Below are 26,178 nucleotides of genomic sequence, written 5' to 3'. Positions count from 1 at the left end.
AAGGAACTGTCTCTGTAAAGAAGACAGGATTGCCACTCCCTGCCTTAATCTCTCTCGGACTCTTCCCATCTGCCAGCCCAAAGGACCTGCTTGGGGGTCTACAGGGCAGCCCCAGCTCTGGGCATAGCTGGGGGATGCCAGGCAGAGATGCCTGTGCTGACTGGTGCCAGTCAAGGCACCTGCATCGTGGCAGGTTTTGTCCTGCAGGTGGTATCTCGATGCTGAGCTGTCTGTCTGCTCTCTGTGCGCAGGGGAACTGGACACGCTGCCGGGCCAGAGGGAGCGAGCCACAGCCATCCTGCTCGCCTGCCGCCACCTCCCCCTCTCCTTCCTCTCCTCCCCGGGCCAGCGAGCAGTGCTGCTGGCTGAGGCTGCCCGCACCCTGGAGAAGGTGGGGGACAAACGCTCCTGCAATGACTGCCAGCAGATGATCGTCAAGCTGAGTGGGGGCACAGCCATCGCTGCCTCCTAACCCTGGCGTGGGGTCGCCCTGTGCAAAGACAGCCTGGTCACCTGTCAGCCTGGACTTCCCTTCTGGAGCTTAAAAAAAATGAGGAGGAAAAAAAAAGAGAAAAAAGAAAAAAAAAAAGTGCTAGGCTAGGGTTGTGCTGGTGGGATCATGATGGGGAGGGAGAGGGAGGGGTTGGGTTTGGTTTGGTTCTGTTTTTAACCTTGCCCCAGGTCTAGCTTTATTAGTCCCCTTGCTTGTTCTCAGGCGCTGCAGCAGATCTCTGTCTCGTTGTGGGGTTTGTGACCGTGCCTGGGACTGTTGGGAAGTGCTGCCCTGACCTGGAGCCCCCGTCCCTGCTGGCAGGAGAAACCTGCAAGCCCGAGGCACGGAGAAGGGACACATCCTGTGTCTGTCCTCAGGGGCACCTTGTTCCCTTCCTCTGTGCCAGAGGAACTTTTGGGGAGGGCAGAGGATCTGCTCAAGCCTTGCCTCATGGGGCTGCTGAGATCTGAGGCTGTTCCTGAGGAAGGGAGGCATCAGCTTCCCTTTCCTTGCACTGCTTGTCAGTAAACCGAAGCCCTTCAGACCCAACTCGCAGAGGTGCTCTGGGAGTATCGCTTGGGGCCAGTACTGCCCAGCAAATTTCTCTACGGTTTTTATACAGGATTTTTTTTATAGGAGTGTTTGTGGCTTTACAGAAATGTAGGGAATGATGCAGCAAATTTCCCTTCCTCTCCATTTCATCCATCTCCTTCCTGTGATGGCTGCATCCGGTGGGTTGTTTTTTCTTTGCAGAGGACCGAATTGTGGCAGCCTAACAGCAAGCAGAGCCTCGTAGAAGGCTGAGGCATTCCTGGTTATCTGGTGCTCTGCACTCAGCATGAAGGGTGGATGCTTCTCTGGTGCCTTCTGATTGATGCAGAAAACATTTTTAGAAACTTTTTTTTTTCCCCCCTTCCTTAATTTTAGTCAACTTCAAGTCCTAAAACTTGTCTTCAGGTGGTTTTTTTTTTCCTTCACTTCCCCCAACTGCTCAACAGCTCCTGCAGGGACTGGGAGGCACTGGTTCAGGGTGTGAGTCTCCAGCTCTCTTACATTGCTATTCAGAGCAGTTTGACCTGCAGGTGTTGAGTTGCTTGTGACTTTCCAAGAGGGGGAGGCGGATTGGGGACAGGGAAGGAACGGGTTGCCCTCTTTCTCTCTGCCCCTCCTATTGCATCTCTCCAAAGATAGTGCTAAGTGGTTGCCCTCTCACCTGTGCAAATGTAGAAACCAACCTTTGGCAGGTCAGGGAGACATTGCTTTCTCCTTGTGCGTAGCTGGTGTGTGTTCAGTGTCAGCAGCTAGAAGCAGTTGGATGCAGGCAGCAGCCCAGTCCTATCCTGCCCCAGTCAGGCCTGTACAGCCCAGTGACTCCTGCAAAATCAGAACTTGGGATGTTTTGCAAGAACCTTTTGCCTATATTCAGCTTTTGCAGAGGGGTGTGAGAGCTTGAGCTCCATACAGAATGAGGGTAAAAAGATAGGGGGGGGGGTTTGTCTCCCTTTGTATGAAGTCGTAGCATCTGGGTGGGGGTTTGTTTTGCTGCAAAAATTGAACACAAGTAATGCTAGTCCTGGAGTTAGCTGGCTTCAACAGGATGGAAACTGGGGCCAGGAGAAACCAGTCTCCCTGCAAAGCCTGTGACCAGTGATCCTGAGCTACAGCTGTGAACAAGAGCATGGGGACCAGAAGACACTTCCCTCCCCACCCCACTTTGTTTGGGGAATAATTGGTGGGCACCCAGCTGCAATGGCCAGCAGCTTGTGCTTTTCACTGCTGGTAGGCAGGGGCTCCCTTCTTCCCAGTGTCAGCAGTCAGCGGGGAGCTCATCCCATTGCGGGTGAGAGGTTGCTTTTTTGAGCCTTTGATCAGTGTAGGGGATGCTCTGCTGGCAGCCACTGTTTTGAGCAGGTATCCTGTGTGTGCAGAACAGTTCTGGGGTCTGGGTGGGTTTCAGTTGCCCATGGGAAGCTTCCTGGCTTATCAGTGATCCTGGCTTTGGGGGTGGATCACATCCTCCTATTTTTTGGTCTCCTCGTAAGCGGCTTTCATGCTGTCTTCCCAGTCGTGGGCTTTTCCCACAATGCAGAAACTCCTTACCTGTGGGAACCTCCACCTTATTTTGCATTTCCTCAGATCAGTGTCCCAACAGGTGGGAACTTTTGTGCTTTAGTAAAAGAGGAAGTGGGATTTTTTGGAACAGGGAGGTGCTGAGGCTTCATTAAGTCAGTTACATGGGGGATGACCTGCAGGGGGTACTGGCTGGGCTGGGGGTGGGAGGCTGCTCGTCTGAAACCCTGGTAGCTAGTGGCATGATCCACAGAGGGTCCTAGCACTGCTGATGCTTCCCTCCCCTCCAGGGCAGAGGATCTTTGCCCTGTTTTTTCTATACTGTTTTATTAATTTTGCTGCCCATCTGTCCCTACAACTTTTTTATATGTGTGTGTTTGTACTGTAACCTCTTGTGTTTGCGGGTGGGAGGTAATCGAGTTGTGGATTGTGAGGAGAAAGTATATTTATCCACATGGAGTTTGGAGTAGGGATGCTTTGTGAAATGAGGTGCAGCTGGTGGTGGGGAGGTTCCCCAGGGAACATATCTGCTGTCTGAAAACCCTGTTCCAGGGCTCCTGAGCATCTGTTACCTAATAAAGGTGAACATTACCACCACCTCCCGTCTGCCCTCTTTCTCTTAGTCCTCTTCATCCCACCGAGAGCTACTCTTAAGCATAGATCAGCCTGAAACATCCTTACAGCCAAGCACACCAGCACCTCAAGCTGTTAGTTCTTTGTCCAGATAACCTGGAAAATGTATGGCTTGGGCCCTTGGTGGAGCAAGTGTGATGTGTCTCTGCTCCTTTGGAAGCAACCCCAGAGGCTGAGCCAGGCAAGGTAGAGGTAGGCCAGAAGCCTGTAATATTAGAGCATCTATGTGGGAGGAAAGCTTTTACCTGACCTTGCTTGGAACAATGTCCTTTCGCTCCATCTCTTTGTTTCTCTGCTCCCCCTGGTAAAACTCTGTCAGAAACATTAAACTTCAGACAGAGGAGATCTGTTTGGTTTTTATGTAGCTGCTTGAAGGGTTTTGCCCTGGAAACTGTCCCCACCATGTCCCACGGGGAGGGGGTGGTGGTGGTAGTGTGTGTTTCCTGGGCCCTGTAGGAGTGGGTTTGCACCCTGCTGCCCCTGGGGAAGGGGTTGGGAGCAGTGTGGGGCCCTGCAGCCAATCCATACTAAGGCTATACAGTTTAATGCATTATTTATTGACAAGGTGGAGGCTGGGGCAGTGAGAAAGGGGAAGCTGAGAAGGGAAGGAGGCTGCTCGGGCTCTGCCGGCAGTGCTGGGAGAGTGCTTTGTCTTGCTCTTCCCCGACCTGGCCGTGGGAGCTAGGCTGGGGTGCGTGGTCCCAGCAGGATGTGTGCCTCCAACCCCGGGGGGGCTGTGGTGTGTCCGGCATTAGCTCCCATCCCATAAGCAGCCTGCTCCACCAAAGTGTCCCTGGCTCTGCCTCTTCGTGGAGTGGGCTGAGAGCAGCTGAAGCTTGTCCCAATGAGAGAAACAGCCTGGCTCACGGCGCCTCCTCGATGGTGAAGCAGAGCCAGCAGCGCCCATCCCAGGGGAGGAGGGCTAGCTTCGTGGCCAGCCGTCGTGGCTTCCGTCGCACCTGCGTTACTTCGCTCCGGTGGGAGGACGTCGGCGCTGCTCGGGTGCGGGGACAGCCCCGGCCCTGGTCCCCGGTGGTGCCGGCTGTCAGACGGTGACCTCGGTCTTGCTGTTGGTGGCGAGGTGCCGGGCGGGCTGGCCGTACAGCGGGGTGGCAGGGAGGAAGGCTTCGGGCGGCCCCTCTCCACGCAGGGCTGCCAGGCCAGGCCGGCGGGGGCCGCGGGGGGGAGCCCCCTCCCAGCCCCCCAGGAAGGCTGCGCCCCCCGGCAGCTTGGGGCCCTTGACCTTTGGGCAGCCCTCGGGCAGCGCCGGGCTCTCAGCAGCAGGGAAGGACAGGGTGCCGGCAGGGGGTACCTCTGAGCCCCCGAACCGCCGGTAGAAGTCCTCGGGAGCAGTTTCTGCGGGGACAGGGGCACGGTGTCACCCCCACAGGCACACTCCCGTCCGTCAGTAGGGGGACCCCGAGCGGGGCAGGGGCTGGGGAGGCTGGGGAAGAGATCCTGGGTGCCGATTGGCTGAGGAGAGGTGGGATCTTGACCGTGGATTGGTTGGGGAGTGCTGCAGGGCCGGGGGGAGATCCTAAGCACTGATTGGCTGGGCAGTGCAGTGGGTCTGTGAGGGATCCTGAATGCCAATGGGCTGAGCAATGCAGTGGGTCCCTGCAGGATCCTGTGTACTGATTGGCTGGCCAGTGCAGTGTGTCCATGGGGGATCCTGAGCTCTGCTTGGTCAAGGGGTGCAGTGGGTCCCTGTAGGATCCTGTGTACTGATTGGCTGGCCAGTGCAGCAGATCAGGGAAGCTATGGGAGAGCTGCAGGTCCTCTGCCTCCCCCCAGGAGCCCTGGGGGACTGGGCTGCTCATCCTGCCCACACTCTTCTGTGAGCTCCCATACCCCTCCCTGTCTGCCTTCGAGGTCAACAGGGAGCATCCCCCCCGGCTGCCATCCCATCCCATGTGATAGTGGCACTCACCTCCAGCCTTGAGGGTGGCGTAGGCAGCATAGGTGGGGGCTGGCAGGGCCAGGCTGCTGCTCAGTGGCAGACGCTTGTTGTGGCTGTGAGGCCGCCCCAGGGAGGGGGCTATGGCCACCGCATTGTTCAAGGGTGGTTTGTCTGGGGGGGCACAGAGGCAAGCAGGGCACTTAGCTCTCACTGCCTTCATTCACCCAAGGGAGCTTATTTTTCCCCACCGCGCTGATGCCTTACCTGTGCCATTCCTGGGGGGGCCCTGGGGCAGCCCCTCACCCAGTGGGACCTGCATGCCCCCCATGAGGCCGTCCATGTGCTCGGAGGGGCCATGGCCTGGCTGCTTCAGGAGATCCGTCAGCGTCCTGGGGAGGGGTGAAGGGCCATTAGGGCAATAGCCCACACCAATGGACTGACCAATGCATCTCAGCTCTGAACCCTGCTCTTTGGGGGCAGAGGTGGGCAGGCTGGGGCTAGGAAATGGCTACTGGAAGCAAGGAGCACACCCTGGCTCCCAACTCAGCTGTTGGACAGGGGCTGGTAAGGCCTTGCCAAAAGAGCATTGGGGTCTGGCTGGAGCTGAGCCCTGCAGTAGCCAGGAGTGTCAGCAGGTGAGGGGGACAAGCGAGATGCATGGCTTGGAGTCTGCTGTAAGGGTGTGATGAACTAAGCCAGAGGAACCTGAACTGATGGCAGCAGAAGCAATGCCTCAGCTGAAGTGAGAGCCTGATGAAGGAGGGAGAGGAGGCCACACCTCCACTCAAGACCCTTCAAAGCAGAGAAGCCCCCGAGGAAGGGATTAGAGAGGCCACTTGAGCTTCTTTGGGGATGAGGATGAGCGAGCGGCAGCCTCTGGTGCATGCGCTGTGCCTGCCTAACGCCCTCCTTGTAAGTAACAGCATTAAACATTAAAGACTATTACATAAGATAAAGCTCTGTTTTGTTTAACATTCACGGACAGAGATGCTGCAGTCCCACCGCGACACACTGGCACTGAGCGTGTCGCGGTGGGACTGCAGTGCTGGGGAGGGACACACGGGTGGTGCTGGAGCAGGACACTCTGGCCATACTGGACAGGGCACACCAGCAATGCCAGGGTGAAGCACACCTCTGGTGCTGGAGCAGGACGCTCTGGCCATACTGGACAGGGCACACCAGCAATGCCAGGGTGAAGCACACCTCTGGTGCTGGAGCAGGACACTCTGGCCATACTGGACAGGGCACACCAGCAATGCCAGGGTTAAGCACACCTCTTCGTGCTGGAGCAGGACACTCTGGCCATACTGGACAGGGCACACCAGCAATGCCAGGGTGAAGCACACCTCTGGTGCTGGAGCAGGACACTCTGGCCATACTGGACAGGGCACACCAGCAATGCCAGGGTGAAGCACACCTCTTTGTGCTGGAACAGGACACTCTGGCCATACTGGAGGGCACACTAGCAATGCCAGGGTGAAGCACACCTCTGGTGCTGGAGCAGGACGCTCTGGCCATACTGGACAGGGCACACCAGCAATGCCAGGGTGAAGCACACCTCTGGTGCTGGAGCAGGACGCTCTGGCCATACTGGACAGGGCACACCAGCAATGCCAGGGTGAAGCACACCTCTGGTGCTGGAGCAGGACACTCTGGCCATACTGGACAAGGCACACCAGCAATGCCAGGGTGAAGCACACCTCTGGTGCTGGAGCAGGGGCATTATGGCCTTCTACAACAAGTCTTGGAACAGAATGGGCTTTTCCTGTCAACACAGGGTTTTTTGGTGAGGGGAGCTGCTATTCTCCCTGCAGAGACCAGCCCTTGCACCAGTATATGCTGGGAGCTGACCAGCTGCTTGGTGGAAAAGGGCCTGAAGATCCTGGTGGAAACTAAGATGCCCATGAACTAACAATGTGCCCTTGAGGCAGGGACATCAAATGGGTCTCCTAGGCAAGCTATTGCCAACAGGTCCAAGGAAAGTGATCCTTCTCCTCTGCTCAGTACTGGTGAAGCCTTACCTAGAGTCCTGACTCCAGTTCTGGTCTCCCCCAGTACAAGAGAGACATAGACACATTAGAGAAAGTCCAGTAAAGTCACAAAGACAATTAAGGGACTGAAGCAGCTCTACTATGAAGAAAGGTTGTGAGAGCTCAGACTGTTCAGCCTGGAGAAGAGAAAGCTCAGAGGGCTCTTATCAATGTAAGTGAATACCCAAAGGGAGGGTGCCACAAGGACCTTGCCATGCCAACAAGAGGTGATAGGTGCAAGCTGAACCACGGGAACGCTGTTTAAACAGCAGAAACTACTTTTTTTCCCCTGCAAGTGTGGTTAGATGCTGCCTGGTGAGGCTGTGGCACCTCTGTCCTGCAGCTGCTCAAAGCCTGCATCTCCACGGGAACCCTCCTGCAGCTGACTGACCACAACTCCGAGCCCAGCCAGGCTGCTTTGGCACCTGCACCCGGAGAAGCTCTAGGCACACGTGTGGGTGGGTTGCAGGCTGTACCCAGGCAGGGCTGGGGGGGGGGGAGGCACATCCCCCGAAGCCGTGGGCTCGGGCTGTCAAGCCAAGGAGCTGCCGCCCTGTCAGCTGCCACCTTCCCCGGGGTGCGCTGCTTGCTGTCCCCCTCCCCGCTGGCTGCTGCCTGTCCCTGGGGCCCAGCCCTCAAACAGGCTTGCTTCACCAGGAAGTTCAATGTGATTTGACCTATTTTTTTAAATTTAATTTTTATTTTTTTTTCCTTGGGTCTATTTATGAAGCTTGAGCAATCCTCTATCTGTGACTTCCTCTCCAGATAAATCCATCTCTCTCTCTCGTCAGCCTGCCCTCCACGCCAGCTGCCCCGGGGCTGTGTGGATGATGACAATTAGCAATGTGGCACGAGCGGCTCTTAACGAGATGTTTGGCTAAGGTGAGAAGCATACATGAGCCTTCAGCAACACCTGGGCTCAGCCCCTCCACCTTGTACCACAAGGGGTGCAGCCAGCCAAGGCTGCCAGCAGGGCCCCTGGGGGCTGCACCACCCTCCCTGTCTCCCAGCGGTACAGTGCGGGGGGAGGTGGACCTGAAGTGTGACACTACGCTGAGGAGCTGCTCTCTCACTGTATCTTTGGGGTTTATTTTGTTGGGGAGAGGGGATTTTATGAGCCCTAGCCTGCTCCCATGCCTGGGGGACTTGGGTAAGGTCAGGCTGCATCTTCTTAAGTCACCCAGCAGTCTGTGGAACCAAAATGGCTCTAGGGTGGAAGTGGGGAACACAGGACAGATGCAGTTTTAAACCTGCACTGCTCATCTGCAACACAACACTGAGTGGCACCACTGAGATCTCCATCCTCCACAGTGGCTACAACTGTTGAGTGCATCAGGCTGTTTGTGAAGGCTGTTAGCCACTCAGCTTGACTGAGCACAGCCTCGTCCATGCAGCCATGCAGCTCTGTGGCCAGCCTAGTTCTGCTGACAGATGCAACCAAGATGCCCCAAACCAGTTTGGTGTAAGCCTGGAGACCAAGTGAAGAGGCAGGTCTAGGAGCAGTGATGATGGAGGCTAAGAAAGCTCCACAGCGGGAGCTGGCAGCCAGTGCTCAGTGCTCCTGAGCTATCCCTGGGGGAGCTGCTGGTGCAGGGAATGGATGTCCCCATGTTGGAGCAAGACCCAGGGCCACTTTTGAGAGACACAAACCCAACAGGAAAAAGCCTGCAAATCCTGGGCAAGGGAACAGGCAGTAATGGGAGGAGACATGAGTGCAGCCTCCAGAAGAGAGGAGAGATGATGGAGTGATGGCTGAAGTGACATGGGCCCAAGATGGGGTGAACCCTTGAAGGAACACAGAAGGTGGCAGCCACCAGCTGAGGGGAGGGGGGTGAGGTTTGAAGCAGAGGTGTGGTGGTGGAGGAGATGTGTGGCATACTGCAGCTGTGGGTGGGCTGGCACCCTGGCTGGCCACTCTGCCTTCACACCCAGTTGCAGCTTCACCTTCACCTCCTGGGGGAACATTTGCCATGGCATACAGCACACCTGCTCAGGGCAGGGCATGCTCATCTGTGCAAGGACACTGTGGCACACCTGCCCAGTGGGGCTGGGACACTCAGGAAGGCATGGGGCTAGCAAGGTGCCTTTGCACACCTGGAGTTGCAGCAGCAGGTAACAGAGCTTGGACAAAGCAATGGGCAATGGGAGTGAGCCCACCTGGCTGCACATTGTGTCCAGGCCAGGAACAGGGTTTCCCTGCCTGATGGACCTGTGTCCCCTCTCTCATTCCCCAGAGAGCCCAAGCAGCACACCACAACTTGCTGCCTGCTAACACCTCCTCACTGCCACCTGCTACTGTGGACAACCACCACAGGCAGGGCTATGGATGGGAACATTACCAGGGAAGCACTTGGTGCAGTCAAAAGCACTGTGGGGCTGGGTTTTGGTACCCCCAAATAGTACAGGGGGACTCAGAGAGTAAAAATCCAGCATTGGGGGTTGGATACTGAAGCTGCCAGGGCCCCTGCTCCCATCAGCTGTTTTGCCCCTCTCCAGCATTCCTGCTGCCCCTAAGAGGCATGCTCCTCATCCAGCTCTTCCCATAGGGATGTTCAGCCCAGCTATAACCCACAATGCCCCACCAGGAGGTATCAGAGGGAGGTGCCAGGTCTGTGCTTGCTCTCATGCAGTGGGCACAGCCAGATCCCAGTGGCCCCCAAAGACCTCATGTCCCTGGGGATCCAAGGCCTGAAGAAAAACACGGGCAGGTGTTCCTGACTCAACACAGGGTTTGGCCAGGCTGAGCGAGTGCCGGGAATGAGTGCCAAGAGCGAGCCGAGCAGGAAGGAGAGCGGTTTGCAGGAGCTGCCATAAGGCCCTGCAGGAGGAAGGCAGCACCAGGTAGTGGCAACTGCTTGGGTGCCTGCTTCTCTGGGTGGACCAAAGCTAAAGGGAGAAGCTCTGTTGGAGGCTGCTGAGGCATGAGGGTCTCAGAACACACTGGGTAAGGGCTCAGGTGTCTCCATCTGGGGGAAGCCTGTGAGGTTTCTGGTCCTGCTAACTCTCCTGGGCTCGGATCAGGACTGTGATGAACATCTGGAGGTGCAGAAATGGTTGACTTTCCCCCCTCGTTTAGGAAGCCTGCAAGCAGCGGTGGTGGGAGCTGTCCAGGGCAGCAAGCAGCACTCCCCAGAAACGGAAAAAACCCGGCAGGAAGGAGGGATGGGAATGGTTACCAAGACGGCCGTGCAACAAGGAGCTGGCCCAAGGCCACAATGCGGTGCCTGAGGAGCAAATGAGAAGCTCCTACCTGAGGCGCCATAAGGGAGGCGAGATGGCACTGCCCATGCTTTGGGCCGTGCATGGGTACTGGAGTGAGGCAGGTAGAAATAATCCCTCTCTCTCAGAGGTGCCAAGATGAAATGGATTGCCTGGGATGATCAGGAAGAGAGTGGGATGGAGGTGACATCATCCCTCTTCAAATGCCCGTGCCGTGTACCCAGCCCCTGGCACTGTCTGCTTAAGCACCTGGGAGGCCACCCTGGCCTGGCACTGTGCCTGTACCCAGTGCACCACTCCTGCCCTACTGTGGCTTGCCAGCCTCCATCCCCACACAACCAGACCTGCTTGTGGCTTATGCAGGACGCAGGAGATGGCAAGACCTCTCCTGACTTCCATACTGATAGAGGTACCCTTCTCATTTTGTTCCACAAAGGCAGGAATGAAAACTCACCTTTTCCCTGCCTGCTTGCCAGTGCCTGAAAGATGTGTGGCTTTACAGAGAAAAGGCACCAGTCTCCCCAAACTCACTGGGAAAGTTTGGACTTGCACAAAAGGGAGGGGGACATGGGGAAACACATGGCTCTGGTGGCACAGAATTGAGGCTACCTGCAGCAAACAGCCCCACAGCGAGTGGCAACAGCCTGGCTGTCAGCTCATGATGGGAGAACGGCCGAGGAGCTGGGTCTAGGTGTCCCAGGGGCTGGTCCCTCTCCAAGTGCAGTATCTCCTTCCCAGGAGGTGGAGGGAGAGGCCAAAAAAAGACTTGGTGGCAGGCGAGTGGAAGGGGAGTCGGGAGGCTGGCAGGGGCCGTATTGATCCTGTCAAGGTGCCAGCACTTTCTCAGGCGACACGGCGGGGGAGGCACGGGCGCTAGCAGCACCGAGCTGAGCTCCTCACCAAAGCATCAATGCCCCCAAAACTGCCTCCTGGGGCTCAGGAGGGCCGTGCAACCCCTGTCCATGCCCAGACACAGCCCTCCTCCAAGCCTGGGGCGTCAGCCTTTGTTCCCCTAGGTGGATACAAGGAATAAGGCAAGTCTAGGGATGGAGTGCAGCGAGTCCAGGGTTAGGATGCAGCACCCAGTGGCTGCCCAAGCCCCAGGTGGGCAGGGGGAGGCAGGGCCCACCGGAGAAGCAGTGAAGGTCTCTGTGCTGGGGATGTGCAATCAGGGCAGCTCCCTCCATGTCCCACCGAAATCATTGCCTCCAGCCCTGCTTTAGGGGTTATTTTAAAGCTAAAATCCCTAACCAGAATGGCATAAAAATGGGGTTATCACCAGGCTTGATGTCCTCACTGGGAAGATGCAAAGTAGAGTCTGCATCCCTCTGCTCACCAAGGGATTTGGCTCAGCCCTTGGTGCTTCTCTGCTCCTGCAGCCTTTGCTGGGTACCTTCTCCATCCCTGCCCCTTTGATTCGGGGCATCCATGGCATGAGCACAGCACAACCACCTTGGTGAACCTGCTTTAGCTCTGCCCCTGGGCACACATGTGCACACATGTGCATTGTGTGTGAAACAGGGAGAGGATGGGGGGGGGGGGGCAGCTCTGAATCAGAGCCACAGGGTCAGAGCTGCACTGGGGATGCTGAAGCTGCCAGCAGCTGCTCCCAAGTGTTGAATTCACTGGATGTGATGGTTAGGGGGGGGAAAAAGAAATGTAAAAAAATGAAGGAGAAGAAAAACCTACCTAAGCAGAGGAGCTGAGGGAAAAGCAAGGCTCTGTAACTAAGGCCATCAGCCCTGCCCTCTCTTGCCTGGCCTTGCCTGCACGTCTTGCCTTGCCCTGCCACACCCTCCTCGACTCTGCCCAGCCTGGCACCTCTCCATCCCAGGCCAGGGGCTCACATGCCCCTTCTGCCTGTTTCCATGCGTCCCAATGTCGGGCATATAACTCTGCTGTCCCCAGTGCACCCTGCGTGGCTGAGGCCTGGCCACTCGTGACAACTCAGTGACAGAAGCCAGGGAAGGGGGAGGCTGAAATGGGGTGAGAAACGACTATCTGGAGCCAGGAACGGTGTGAGAGGGAGAGGTGAAAATGCACCAACAGGTAGAGGAGCTAGGAGGGATCTGGGGGAGGTGCAGGGGGTCCACAGTGCTGAAGCGTGCCTGGCATCCCAGCCTCCCTCTGCCAGCCTTGCACTCAGCCCCAGTGGAGGGCTAAAAAGACAGGGGCTGGAGCCACAGGGTGTGAAGGCTGCCCAACTTTCCACTGGAGGTTGAGCCCAGGGGCTGTGCAGCCTGGTCCCGCCATGGAAGGGCTATATCGCACCCTGCCGCACAGAGGCAGGCAGTCATGCACACCCCTGCACACACACACGTGTGCACACACACACACACACATGTGCACACACACACGGCAGAGCAGTCTTTGCATCTATACTACAACACTCTCCCACTGCCCTGCCAGTGAAGCTGAGCCCAAGGGGACTGCAGTCCTGAGTCACCCCGCTCACAGCTGGACTGGGTCTTGCCTTACCCCACACAGTGGAAACCACAGCTTTGGCTTTAAGGGGAGGGAGCCACATCCCATAGCTTGCTTTTTATCCACCCCACTGGGTGGCTTTCCTGAGTCAGGGACAAGCCTCCTCAAGGGACAGAGTAGGTCATTTTGGGAGGGGATGGGTGTATGACGACCCCTTTGCATGAAGGCTGTCCTGGCCACCCTCTTGGTGTCTCAGCATGCTGGGATGGGGGTTCTAGGGATCTCACACTCTTGGAATCCTCAGCATGAAGCCACAGCTCACCCCATGCAGGGGGCTGGAGACACGAGCTGCCACCCATGGGGGGACTGAAGAGGGCAGGTGGGGGAAACCGGAGTCCTTTACCTGGAGACGTTCATCTCTGTCTGTGGACCCTGTGCCTTCTCCAGGCCCAGCTTGGTGAAGATGCCCACCAGCACCATGATGGCCACCACACCGCAGATGATGTAGACGATCATGTTGGTCTTGTCTCGAGCAGGGTCCTCGGGGGTCTCATCCACCCGGGCAGGCGGCTGGCCCGTGTTGACCCAATTGGGGGTGTCATAGTTGGAGCAGCCGCTCTGGTCCAGCCGTCTGGGCTTGACCTGGCAGCAGAAGCGGTACCCACAGGTCCCGCAGCAGTACTGGTAGATGCCGGCGTTGCAGTTGAACGGCGGGTCCCACTGCCCCATCACGTCGTAGTAACCGCGGCAGCGATCTCCCCCCGCTGGTGCCTCCCCGGTGGGCGCGGGGGCCGTGGACTCCACCGCCGGTGCCTGGCTGCTGTTCCCATTCTCACCGGGCCCCGCGGTGCCGGGCTCGCCGCTCCACACCCGGCCCGGTTCCAGCAGCACCAGGCAGCAGATACCCACGACGTAGCTCGGCTCCATCCGCCCGCGGCTCCGGGGGGCCATTCGGGCGAGGGGGCGAGTTAGAGCCTCTCGCCCGGGACCGGCCGCATGGCCGCCGAAGAGATCCCGTGGAGAAGAAGAGAAGGAACGGGTTGAGAAGCGGGGATTGGAGGGGTTGGGGGGGGGAGGGAGGGGGGGGGGGGGGGGACAGGGAAGGTGATAGGGAGGAAGGCAAAAGAGAGGGTAGAAAAAAAAAATAATTGGGGGGTGGGAAAAGTGCAAGGGGACGAGCCCCCCTCCCCGCCTCTCCCCAGATCGGCGGACGGGCAGAAATTCAGATAAGGAGGCGAGGCGGGCGGCGGGAGAGAGCCGTCCCCTCCCGCCGGTCGGGGAGGGGACGCGGCGGCGGCGGGCAGCGGGAGCGGGCAGGCTGGCGGGGGACAGGCGGCCGCCCCATCCCCGCGCCTCTGCCCGCGCCTCCCGGCACCGCGCTCCGCGGAGGAGAGACGGCAGGAAAGAAAAGGGCAAAGCAGCGAAAGCCTTCGCACCAGGCGAGAGGAGCGGGAGGAGCAGGAGGAGGAGGAGGAGGAGGATGGCGGGGGGAGGGATCCGGCGCGGCCAGCGAGGAGCGGGGGGCTCGGCTCCCTCGCCGCCTGGCAGCCTCCAGAGGAAACCGGAGAAGGTCCTTCACCAAGTCCTCTGCCAGGCTTCACGCCGCCACCGGGAGGCAGGACGTCCGCCCTCCCCGTCGGACTGCCGCGGCGGGTAGCCGGGCACGCGTGGCACCCGCCCCACGCTGTCCACCCAAGGAGCCCCTCCACGCCCCTGCTGCCAGACACCCCCCGCCCGGCCGGGGCTGCGGGGCGGCAGCCTGGCACATTGCGGTGCAAGACCAATGTGTGCTGGGCAGCGGGGTACACAGTGCCCGGGACAGTGGGATGTCCTCTGGCAGCCCCACAGCTGGGGACCAAGCAGGGAAGAGGCGAGACAAGCAGCCCCAGACCCCTAGGAGTGTCAGAGGGGAACTGTGCATGGGAGATGTGCAGGACAGGCCAAGCTGAGGGCTACTGGGGCACCCCCAGAACTACAATGATATTTAGCAAGCCACTGGACAACCCTCATTTAAGCTTCAAAGGCCAGACCTCTCTGGGTGATGTGCACCTACTGCTCTGCTCTCTGGCTGGTGCCATCCATAAAGATGGCATTAATTCACACTTCCATGCCCCTTCTCCAAAAGGGTGGAATTTACTTTCCCTGCTCTGGGGATTTTGAAGCAAGAGCAGGGTGGTGAAACAGAGGCATCACCAAGCCCTTCTCCCAGCACTGGCACATTGTACAGTCCAGGACAAGGGTGGCCAAGGCAAGGGGTGACAACACGTGGGAGTTCATCCTCTCTGGACAGTCCTATTGACCTGCACCAGGGAAGGGCAGCAGATCCACCATCACCCTCTTTCCACTTGGGGAAATCTTTTCCTCCATGCTCTGGGAGAAAGACACTGAATTCCTCCTTGCCCTGTTGGTACCTCAGTCTAGGGAATGGGGCTGCCTCTGGGCTGCACAGTGCTGACACAAGAACTCTGGCCCCTATGCAAGCAGTGATACACAAGGACATTCTAGGTGGGTTTAAGTGGGTCATGGAAGTTTAGCTCCCTCAAAATGCTTCCTTCAGATCAGTGCCGAATCCCCCCCAGGCAGACCAGCCTGTCCTCAGGACCCATCTCTTACCTGTCCACCACAAGCAGTAGACTGAGGGTCTCACACTGATGTAGACCTCCTGCAGTGACACCTGCCTTGGCTGAGAGCTTGAACAGCCTCCCACAGGCACACGCAGCCAGAGCTGGCCACCATGAGCTGCTCAGGTGAGAAGGTGTTGTGCCACGTGCTGCAACAGGGAATGAAACACACCATCATCATCCTCTGTGCTTTACATTGACTTGGTGCTTCAGGTCAGAGCTCTGCACAAGCAGCTTTCCCCATCATGAAGGTGAAACGCTGCTGTGCTTTGCTGCAGGAGGGATTTAGGGGATAAAATATCCTCTTCTCGGTCACCAAGCCTGGGGCCTGCAGGCCCCCAGCCGCTTCCCATCTGGAAGCTGGCAAAAGCTAAAATCATTGAAAACATGGATAAGGAGAGCAGCTGGAGCCTGGGACGTGTCCGATAGGCCCCCAAGTGCTGCAACCTAATAGAAATCCATTAGGTAAGGTAGCTTGCAGCCTCCAGAGCTTCCCAAAAGAGATAAAAAGCCAGTGAGGTGGAAGAAAAAGCACATCTCCAAAAGCCACACTTTCCCTGAATCTCAGAAGGGCTCTCTGATTAAAAGCCCCATCGGCTGGAAGTGGCAGACCTGGGGGTCGTTAGCACTAATAGCCAACAGCAGTGCAGGCCTTGAGAGAAGCTGTGCAAGCAAAGTTTGCTCTCTGCCCAGGTGATGCCAGCAATCATTTCCCAGGCACCAGGCGATTGCTCCCGACGTGCGTGTGAGCAGAGCCTCCCTGGGAGCCTGGAGGCTTTAGCAGGCTGTTAGCAGGTTGAGTGAAAAACTAGCCAAAAATTGAGGAGTTGGCTGGGAAATGGCTGTTTGGTGTGACCTGGGAGAAAGGGAATGGTTTTAAGGGAGAGAGGATGTTTACCGAGTGTGAAGCAGCTGATTCAAAGGGTCTCTGGGAGTGAGAGGGAGGGAGGAAGCATTGCTCACAGGCATTATCTGCCTGCATCTACCCAGAAGGAAACCAAATGCAAGGGCATGGTGTGTAGGACCACCCCCTTGGCACATCCCTGGTGCACAGGGCAAGACCCAGCAGGGTCTGACTCTGTGCAGCACTGGTGTCCGGGGGCTGGAGCCCGCAGCCCTGCTGAGCCGTCAGCTCCTCTTCATCAAATCAATGACAGGGCCACTAGCTGCCTCCCAAAAGGGAGAGGGCTGAAGGAGGGAAATCCTCTAGCCTGGAACCCACATCTCTCACCTACTGAGAATCAGCAGCAAGCCCACATAGGAAAACTCATGTCAACAGAGACCTCCTGAGGAAAAAAAAGAAGGATGTGCTGGAAATGTTGGGGATTTGAGAGAGGAGCTCCTGCAGGCTTTGGCCACGAGCCTTGGAGGCTATCACAGAAATATCCCCTGCAGTGACAGTGCCACCCGGACTGCAGAAGGGTGTCTCTGCGCCTGCAGAAATAGGATATGGGCAGCTCCATGCTGAGTGGAAAGGCATACACCCAGTGTTGACACTGTAAACAGATTGTTTCTGGCAGGGCACAGCAATCTGGAGATCCTTTCTGTCACAGCCGGAGAGCCCAAAAGACCCAGATCCTCACTGATCGCAGGGGTGCAAGCCAGGCAGAGCTGCCAGGCCCTTCCCCGGAGGAGGGAGCCATCACCATCGACAATGAGAAGCAAAGCCGTGGAAGCCTCTCTAAGTGTAGAAGGCTTTGGGGTGGAATCGGCTCCTGGAGAAAGCCAGAGGTGGGTGATTGGGGCCCCAGAATTACCCAGGGAGCCCCTTCTAGAGCCAGGGAATCTGAGACATTTGCTCCAGAAAGCGATTTTTGCCATGCAAAAATGAGCTAGCCCCCAGCCCAAGGGGTGAACAGAGGAAAGAGTGCTGATGTGGGGTGGATGCCCCACGCCAAAGAGCTGTGCTTAGGCAGGAGGGCTCCTGTCAGCCAACATCTCCTGCCTGTGTGCTGAGGAGCGCTGCCAGAGTGGGTTTTGCCGCTTGCAAATCAGCCCGACATCATCAGCTGGGAAGAGCTGAAGGCGAAGGAAGGCTGTCAGGAAGAGCTTCCAGCACGCACTGCAACGCTGTCCCCTGCCTCGAGGCAGAGGAAAAAGCAGAGCTCCTTAATTCCCTGGGAGAACGTGGGGCACTGGCCTTTTCCACACCTCCCCATCCCCCAGGACACCCTGAAGAAACATGCTTCACTCCAAACTTTCATCTACTGAAGCTGCTGCAGTTTCAGCTAGAGGTAGAGCCAGGGAAGAGGCTCTGCTTCTATTTGTCTTCACTATGGTCTTTGACCATCAGTATCCCACTGGGAACTCCTGTGTTTTCCCAGACTCGCTGTCTAAGGCTGGGCTGAGAGATCTCCAGGGTCAGGTGCTAGGCTAAAGCACAGTAAGATGCTGCTCCCCTCTGCATGTCCTCATGGGTTCAACAGATGAGGGAACCCAAAGGAGATCTTGGGCTTCTGGTGTCAGTGATCACAGAAGGTTAGGGGTTGGAAGGGGCCTTTGAAAATCATCTAGTCCAACCACCCTGCTAGAGCATCATCACCTAGAGTAAACCACACAGGAACACATCCAGGAAGGTACTGAATGCCTCCAGAGAAGGAGGCTCCACAACCTCTCTGGGTACTCTGTCCCAGTGCTCTGATACCCACAAAATGAAACATTTTTTCCTTACCTTTACGTTGAGCCTCCTGTGTTCCACTTTGTCTGGGCTCATTGCCCCTTTTCCTGTCACTGGACACCACTGAGAAGAAAAGCAGTGTGAAGTTAAATTATCTGGGAGTGGGCACAGGGATGCAAGCAGCAGAGCCCAGAGCAGCCCCCAACCACCCTATTTCCAGCCCAGTGTGTACAAGGATTTTATTCCCCTGCCTGTGCTTGATGCGGTGGCTGTAAAACGGCTGTAAAACAGCAGCCGTGCCTCATAACGGCTTATAGAGCACACAGAAGCATATGTGCCTTTACCATTATGATCATAATTGCAGACATTCAGAAGTCGAGATTTCCGAGCTCCCAGCCTCCCAGAGGCGGATGGATTCAAACCCAAATGACATCCAGAGGAATCAGGAGAAAATCAGCTCAAAGCAAGGGCTTATTTTTCATTTGTGCTGCGGCACGGGCAAGCAGGATCAGGGCTGGCAGCACAAACTCCCCCCCAGGCTGCCACTGTTAGAGGGCAGCTATACCCCCAGATACACCCCCTTGAGCAGCAGCTGTGACTCAAAGGGTCCTGGTGGGGCTGGCTGCATGTGGACATTGTGTTTAAGATTAATCCCAGGGACTGTGCTGGTGGTGGGAGTTGTGCTGGTAAATCTTCCCCCTGTGCAGGTAACCTGCAGCTCACCGGCCCCGGGGGCTTTGTTGTTTCAGCCTGGAGATTGTGTTGCAGATGGGTGTGGGGTCTTGGCAGCCCCCTTTACACTCATCTGAGCTTTGGGGCAACTGGCAGGGTGTTGGACTATCACCTCACCAATACCTGTGAAGAGTCCAGATCCAAACCTCCCTCTCACGCTGGGATTGTGTGGTCAGTTCCTGCTGCTGTCCTGGAGAGAGCCTGAGAATCCTCTGCTTTCCTTTTTAAATCAAATTCCCACCAGCTTTTCTGAGCACTGAAAGGCTATATAAGCACACCTGGAGATAATGGTGCACAGCCCAGCTCGATCAACAGCGTGGCGGCAGCCCTGGCTGTGCTTCCCTTTCCCTAATCTCCCCTCCCCTGGCGGCTCTCTTCCCTGAGCACCCCTCATGCAAGGCACTGATTCAAACTGCAATCATTTAGGGCAAAACGCACCCAAACGGAGAAGGGATGAGAGCAGCTGTCCCCGTGCGGGGCATCCCCGGGGCTGGGGGAGACCGCTGTGTGTAAAGGGGGGGTCCGCTGCATAGTGGGCAGGAGGCAGCGTGGCCAGCCCCGGGCTGCTTTTGCCAACTGTGGAGCAGTGAAACCCAGGCTGTGGCAGCAAAAGGGACCTCCGCTGTCCCCCCCGCGCTTCAGGACCCGAGATGGCGGTGGCAGCAGAGCGAGCTGTTGGCATTTGCTGGGGGCTGGGGGGGCACATCCTGGCGGCCGAAGCAGGGCTGGCAGAGGAGGCCATATGGCCAGGAGCAGCGTGCGGTGTGCCGGCCCCGGCGACAGACCGGCAGCAGCGGGCGCAGCCTCTCCGCGGGAAGGGCAAACCGTGCCAAGCGCAGGCTCTGGCACAGGCGCTGGCCAGCTGCCAGGTGCACTCGGGTGCCGTGGGAGGTTTGGAGCCCACGGAGCAGCGTGGCCAGCACAGCAGCGTGCCTCTGTGCAAACCTACTGCCCCTCTGCATCCCCGGGTGCTGGGGAATGTGAACTTACTAGGGTGTCGGGTAATGATAGAGCTAGGGGGAATGGAACAAAAATAGAAGTGGGTAGATTCAGATTGGATGTTAGGAAGAAGTTCTACCCCGTGAGGGGGGTGAGACACTGGAACAGGCTGCCCAGGGAGGTGGTAGAAGCCTCATCCCTGGATGTTCTTAAGGCTGGGCTGGATGTGGCTCTGAGCAATCTGATCTAGTGTGAGGTGTCCCTGGCCATGGCAGGGGGGTTGGAACTGGACGATCCTTGAGGTCCTTTCCAACCCTCACAATTCCATGATTCTCTGTCGGGGGCTCATCACCCCTGCACAGCACAGGTGAGGGCCAGGGGCATGTGACTCTGTGTGTGGCTGTAAGGGGGTGTCAGTGCTGATGAGCCATGGGGAATGTGGAACATGGAAGAGGGCACAGGCATGTGAACCTGTGTGCATGAGGCTGAGTGTGCAGCAAGGGATGTGGGTGCACATGCATGTGAGGAGCTGTACCTATGTGCATGAGCATGTGTGTAAATGCATGGGGGGGCTGCACGTGTGTGACACTTGCATACATATAAGTGCCTGGTGGAATGGAGCATGCCTGTGTCAGTGCTTTATGGAAAGGTACAGGTATGTGCTGGCTTCCATCTAGAAGAGAGGTCAGGTGGACCTGCTGTGGCCAAGGGAAGCCCTGGGAAGTGAGGTAACTGGAACAGCAGGAGCAGCCAGTCTACTCCTACAGCCTGTGTGCTGGTCAGGCTGGTCAGGGCAGCTAAGCTGGCTACTCAGTGCTGGCAAACTCCCTGGCAAGAGGATGAAATCTCCTCTTCTTCTACAAGGAAAACATTTCAACATGAGAACAGAAGCTGGCTACTGGGACACTGGCAGCAGGAGCACAGACACCTCCTCCTTTGCCTGCTCTGCCCTGTGCCTCCTCCAGCAGGGATGTGGAGGAGCTCAGCATTGCAATAATTTTACAATAACCCTTTTCCAGCCCTAGGCTTCCCACCCCTGCCCATGTCTGAGGTGCAAAGGGATGAAAAAGCAAACAGGGATGTGTCCTGAGAAAGGGGGTTGGGCAGGTGTTGGAGAAGGCTCATGAGCAGAACTGGGCAGGAAAGGTCCTTGACTAATACCAGGGAAGGGGGCACACAGCAGATCAGGGGCGAGTGAGAGGGTAAAGAAATTATATACATAGAATCATAGAATGGTTTGGGTTGGAAGGGACCTCCAAAAGCCATCCAGTCCAAACCCCCTGCAACGAGCAGGGACACCCTCCACTAGATCAGGTTGCTCAGAGCCTTGTTGAGCCTGACCTTGAAGATCAAGGAACTGTGGGCCTGTCACCTCTGCACGCTGTCTCCACACAGAGCAGTGTGCTGCCTTTCAGACGATCACCTTCCTCCTGCCTCCCTTTTGCTGGCGTGTGCCAAGCTCTCCCCCTCTCCATCAGCAGACTGTGGGCTCTCTTTGCCCTTGGCTTACCAAGAGTGGTCCCAGGGCAGATGCACTCATCCTTTGATGTCTCTTTTTCCTGGATTAGAGGGGAAGGAGAAGGGTTTATCTATCTGAGGGCTGGCTTCGGGCAGAGCTCCCTCGCCCACGGGGAGCCTAGGGGCTCTTGAGCCAGCTTCGTTTTGGACTGATCCTCCTTTGCCAGTGAGACCTGCTGAAGGCAGCTCAATCCTATTAGCGTCAGGGATTTGCTTCAGGTCTCCTGTCATTAACCCGGTGACATTTCACTGTGCACTAAGCCTCTGTCTCTTTTGGGAGGCTGGAAATCAAACGTGCCGCGTTGCCCCCTGTGGGAATCATCCCTGCACGGCGCCGGCGATAGCCTCATTGTGGCAATCAGGAGTCACCTTGTTGCTCTCGCTGGATACAGCACTTTCTGTCTGCCTCCCAGTCCCAGCCCGGGGGCAGAACAGACGTCACCAGATCAGTGCTCTGGGTGGAACAAGTCCTTTGTCACCCAGGAATGTCAGCCGAAGCCATTGTGGCTTTGAGCCCCTCAGAAGGAAGGGTAAGAGCAGCCACTGGAAGCATCCCTGAGAGTGTTCAAAGGGAGATGCCAAGGAGACAGTAGGAGGGCAAGTGTTTAATGTTTCCCAGGCCATCTCCTCATTTCCAGCAGCCTAGGGCTGGAGAGCTTGTGACCCAGGGCTTGTTTCTTGGGTTTGGTATATCTCAAAGTGTTTCTGCTTCCTGAACTTGTCTGGGCTCCCCTTCAATCCATGTAAGTGCACATCACCTTCTTGAAGCCCACCCCTCAAATGTTTATAAACATTGAGAAGATCCCCTCTCAGCCTTCTCTTCTCCAGGCTAAACAGCCCCAGGCCTCAGCTTCTCCTCATAACAGTGATGTTCTGTTCTCTTAATCTTTGTAGCCCTCTGTTGGACTCTCTCTGGTAGTTCTGTGATGGGTGACAGCAGAAACTCCTGTGCCCAGGGATGCAGGAAGATCCATGGAAAATCTTGGGGGAAAGAAGGGAAGCAGGATACTGATTCCCAACATATTTCTGAAGATCTGTGAGGTTTGTGAAGTGCCAAGGATAGATGAAGGGCTCAGTAGCTACCAGCAGCTCCACAAAGACTGGGGTAAGAGGGCAAATGTACAATGGGAGAAGAGGACTCAATGAAGAGAAACAGGAGAAAACCTGGAAATCCAGACAGTGAGACATAGCTGATACAGGATCCTGTGGCTCAGGCTGGAGCAAGGCAAAGCAGCAGGGCAGGCTCGGGGTTGGAGGATGTGACACATCTGCTCTCACTTCTGCAACCAACCAAGCACAGCAGCTGGGCAGCCAGGGCACATGCTCAGGCATGTGGGATCCTGCCACCAAGATGTGGGCAGAGGGCATGGGAAGCTTCCTGTACCACAGACAGGGAGGGCATGCAACCCCAGGTGGGGAGAGCTGGGCCCTACACAGGGCAGGTGTTAATCCTTGCCCATCACTCCTCTTGGAGAAGTAGTTCACAGTCTAACAGTAGCTGCAGAGGGAGCTGGGGCTGTTCAGTTTGGAGGAGAGAAGGCTCTGAGGAGACCTAATTGTGGCCTTCCAGTATCTGAAGGGAGCCTACAAGAAAGCTGGTGAGGAACTTTGTAGGGTGTCAGGGAGTGACAGGACTAGGGGGAATGGAACAAAAATAGAAATGGGTAGATTCAGATTGGATGTTAGGAAGAATTTTTTCTCCATGAGGGTGGTGAGGCACTGGAACAGGTTGCCCAGGGAGGTTGGTAGAAGCCTCATCCCTGGAGGTTTTTAAAGCCAGGCTGGATGGAGCTCTGGATAAGGTGAGGTGTCCCTGCCCATGGCAAGGGGGCTGGAACTAGATGATCGTTGAGGTTGCTTCCAACCCTGACAATCCTATGATTCTATAAGTCATTGATGTCCCCCTGAAATGGAGCTCTCACTGATGGGCATTCACCTTGTGATGGGAGCCACTGGACACCTTGTGCAGTCACTCACTGCTGCTGCTGTTTGTCTCACCCTTTGCTTTCTGCTCTCTGCACTGTGTTTCAGGACACAGCATCAGCCTTTTGCAGGCAGGGACTGTTGGTGCTCATGCCTCTGGCTGGTGATTGTCTTAAATGCAGGGCTATGCCTTCCTGAGCAGGGTTGTGCCTACCCTGCTGATTTTCCAAGCTTGCCCATATTTGTCGAAACCAGAGGTAACTGAAAATGAGAGGAGAAAAATAAGCACTTGGTATCCACCAGCAATGAGTTTCCCCTCCACTGCCAGCAGCACAGAGTCCAGCAGTCTTGGACCAGGTCCAAAATAGGAGTCAATTCTCCTGGCCACCATCCTTTTTAAGGATGGAGCTGCTGGCAGAGTTGGGGCAGCTGGCCCTGGCACTCTTGGGAAAGGGAGGTTGCCATGTCCTGAGCCAGGTGCTGGGAGAGGAGCATGGCTGGAGGGCCCCTTTGCAACGTCCTGCCTGGGGTGTGGGAAGGAGGAACCAGCCCCTGGGCAGAACAAAGCTGGCTCAGGAAGTTGCTTCTCGTACCCAGAGCTGCTGTTGTCATGTCACTGAGCATGGTGTCTCCTGATTTCCTCTCCCTTGGTGTTTCAAAGCCTGGGAGGAGACCTTGGGCCCCTGATTCTGGGAGGTGTAACGGACACACAACACTAAGCATTTGGACATGTGGGAGCTCTCTTGTCCCAGTTTGCTCTTCTAGAGTGAAGGCTGGAGACCCCATTTCATGGAGAGGGCCAACAGCTTGAGACTGCTCTATCTAAAGTACTTCCAGTGCTTTAGGTGAAGGAGAAAACCCCAGACACTTGCACCACCCTGCAGTGAGAAAGTGGAACATGCATCAGAGATGCCTTGTACCAAAAAACTCTTTGGAGGGAAGAGGGATGCTTTAGCATCAAGCTCAGGTGTAGCTGTCTGGCTCACATTTCCAGGTTGTCCTCCTGCCCTGAACAGAAGCTTGCTGGCTGTGTGGTGACAGTGGCCACCACCAGCCTCCCCTCGGCGGGCAGCAGGACCAGTGGGAGAAGGGGCATCTGGGCTGACAGCTGTGGGGAAATGTCAGAATGTCATGCCTTGCCCAGCAGCTGAACTGCAGAGACACAAAAAAAATAAAGCTTGGTCTTGAAAATTAGCAACACCTGAGCAGCCCTTCTGCTGTCTTCCACATCACTGCCAGAGACATTTCCCTCTTGCACCAGCTTCACCTTGGGGGATGGGTGCCCCTGCAAGCCGCTCTGCCCTCACTGCAGCTCTCGTGACACTTCCCTCTCCCTGGCACTGCAAGGGGTTCCCAGTGGCTTTAGAAACCAAAGGAGCTGGAGCCACAAAAGCCTTGCTAAGTTCCCCACCCACACAAGTGTCCATGGAGAGCTGCTTTCATTAGCAAGACACGGGTTTGGGTCCTTCTGCTAACAGAGAGTACCTTGCAAAGGTAAAAACCAGTGTAGCCTGGAGGGTCAGAAGCTGCAGACTAAATAGAAGTCCTCAAACTTTGCTGGTTTTCCTTTGTTTGTTTGGTTGGTTGGTTGGTTGGTTTGGTTTGGTTTTGTTATGTTTTGGTTTGGTGTGGTTGTTTATTTAGTGTCATTGTTCTCATGTCAATTTTCTGCTTTCTGCCTCCTGGCTCCTGCCTCAAGGTGCCAGGCTCTCCAGGACAGCTGCTGATGGGCTGTGAGGACTTTGCAGTCTCCTCCTGCAGCAAAGATGCTTTCTCACCAGAGTGGATGAGCTGGGCTGCAAGCATCCATCCCACCCTCCCTGCATATGGCTGGTCCTGTGCAGGCTGCTGCTCCCCTGCTCTCCATTTGGTTCACACCAGGGGATACATCCTCAGCCACACAGCTTGCCTGGAGCTGCTGCTACTCTCCAGGATGTCTCCCAGTGAGCCAGTCCCCCTCCCCTTGTCTCTTCCCTGGGGCAGCCGTGCTGCATGGCTCCATGCAGGCACAGCAGGAGGACAGATCTGAGCAGACAGGAGGAAAATGAACTCCCTTAAACATAATGGAGGTGACTGCCTGGTTCTGTCAGCCATCGTCCCCCCTGCACCCAGCTTGTCTTCTGCCCTTTTTATCCCTCTCTAGGTATAAGATGTCACAAGGATGAGCCCCAAATCTCCCCTCAATGCTGCAGCTTGCTTCCTCTTCATCTCCTGAAGTCACCTTGGAGCCTAGTTCTGTCCCTTCCAAAATGGGTGTCAGCTGCAAAGGCAACCACAGTGGAAATCACACCCTCAAAAAGCTGGGTGCAAGCAGACTTGGATCTCTGTTGTCATCCTTCATGAGTAAACCCTTCAAAAAGTCCTGGCCCAGTGACCAGCTAGTGTTGACACTGGAAGAGGGATGCACTGCTCACAGAGCCAGCTGGGCTACACTGGGGCAGTGGGGCTAGACTCAGGGCAGGAAAAGTTCAGACAGAGCCCTGCCTCCAAACCCAGCAAGGTTTCCCGTGGTTCCCCAGTAGAAGCAGGAGGTGTAGCCAGGTGCAAGCCCATGAAAGTTGGTGCCCAGGCAGACTTGCCTGAGCCATGCTGGCACAATGCTCACAAGCCATGCAAGAGCACACAGCAGAGCACACTGGGACTTGCAGCAGTGATAGGCTCTGTGTTCCAGGAAGATCAGTGTCATGTGGGGGGCACTGATGTCAGATGCTGTTACAGCCTTGCTGCAATAGATGTAAATTTTGTGGGCACTCCTGGTGTACCTCATTCCCTTCCTGAGACAACTCAATAGGTCCATACTTGCCCCTGATGCTTCCCTCCACCCTGTTCTCAAATGACTGGGACTCTCTGGGTTCTTTCCTGCTGCCCCTTTCTCCTGTGCATCTCTCTGCCCTGGCACACTGCCTCTGCCACTGTCAGGGTGGCCACTTCCCTCCTCACTGTCCTGGGAGACAGCCCATGCTGCCTCGCTGCAGCAGGGCTGCCTTGCTGCCAGGCTTTTCACGAGGAGTTAATTGCAGATGACACTGCCTGAGCGGGAGAGATCTCTCCTGGGTCTC

At 56.4% G+C, this 26,178-nt stretch overlaps 2 protein-coding genes across 2 annotated transcripts in view; one reads left to right on the top strand and one right to left on the bottom strand.

Annotated features, from left to right (window-relative positions):
* Positions 1-2,720, top strand: part of SREBF2 (sterol regulatory element binding transcription factor 2) — a 29,492-nt gene extending 26,772 nt beyond the window's left edge. Inside the window, exon 19 of the mRNA XM_054167651.1 lies at positions 252-2,720. Coding sequence (XP_054023626.1) covers positions 252-472 — 221 coding nt within the window. The 3' untranslated portion in view covers positions 473-2,720. The remainder of the gene's footprint in view (positions 1-251) is intronic.
* Positions 2,721-3,749: 1,029 nt separating this feature from the next.
* On the bottom strand, positions 3,750-13,790 carry SHISA8 (shisa family member 8). Its single transcript, XM_054167833.1, has 4 exons — positions 13,173-13,790; positions 5,361-5,485; positions 5,127-5,267; positions 3,750-4,552 (listed from the first exon to the last, which is right to left on the bottom strand). Exons 1-4 carry the CDS (start codon positions 13,718-13,720, stop codon positions 4,242-4,244), a joined length of 1,125 nt encoding a protein of 374 aa, XP_054023808.1. The 5' UTR covers positions 13,721-13,790; the 3' UTR covers positions 3,750-4,241.
* Positions 13,791-26,178: the final 12,388 nt, after the last annotated feature.

Source organism: Dryobates pubescens, chromosome 15 (assembly GCF_014839835.1).
Source record: "Dryobates pubescens isolate bDryPub1 chromosome 15, bDryPub1.pri, whole genome shotgun sequence".
In the NCBI taxonomy this organism is placed as follows: domain Eukaryota; kingdom Metazoa; phylum Chordata; class Aves; order Piciformes; family Picidae; genus Dryobates; species Dryobates pubescens.
The sequence above is the reverse complement of the archived record's forward strand: the minus strand, read 5'-3'. Positions and strand labels throughout refer to the sequence as shown.

Excerpts from the sequence above, each read along its gene's own strand:
- SHISA8 (XM_054167833.1), bottom strand. The coding sequence starts at position 13,720 with ATGGCCCCCCGGAGCCGCGGGCGGATGGAGCCGAGCTACGTCGTGGGT. Across the intron at positions 5,268-5,360 it reads CCCCCCCAGGAATGGCACAG|ACAAACCACCCTTGAACAAT; the intron begins GTAAGGCATCAG and ends GTGCCCCCCCAG. Across the intron at positions 4,553-5,126 it reads CGCCACCCTCAAGGCTGGAG|AAACTGCTCCCGAGGACTTC; the intron begins GTGAGTGCCACT and ends CTGTCCCCGCAG.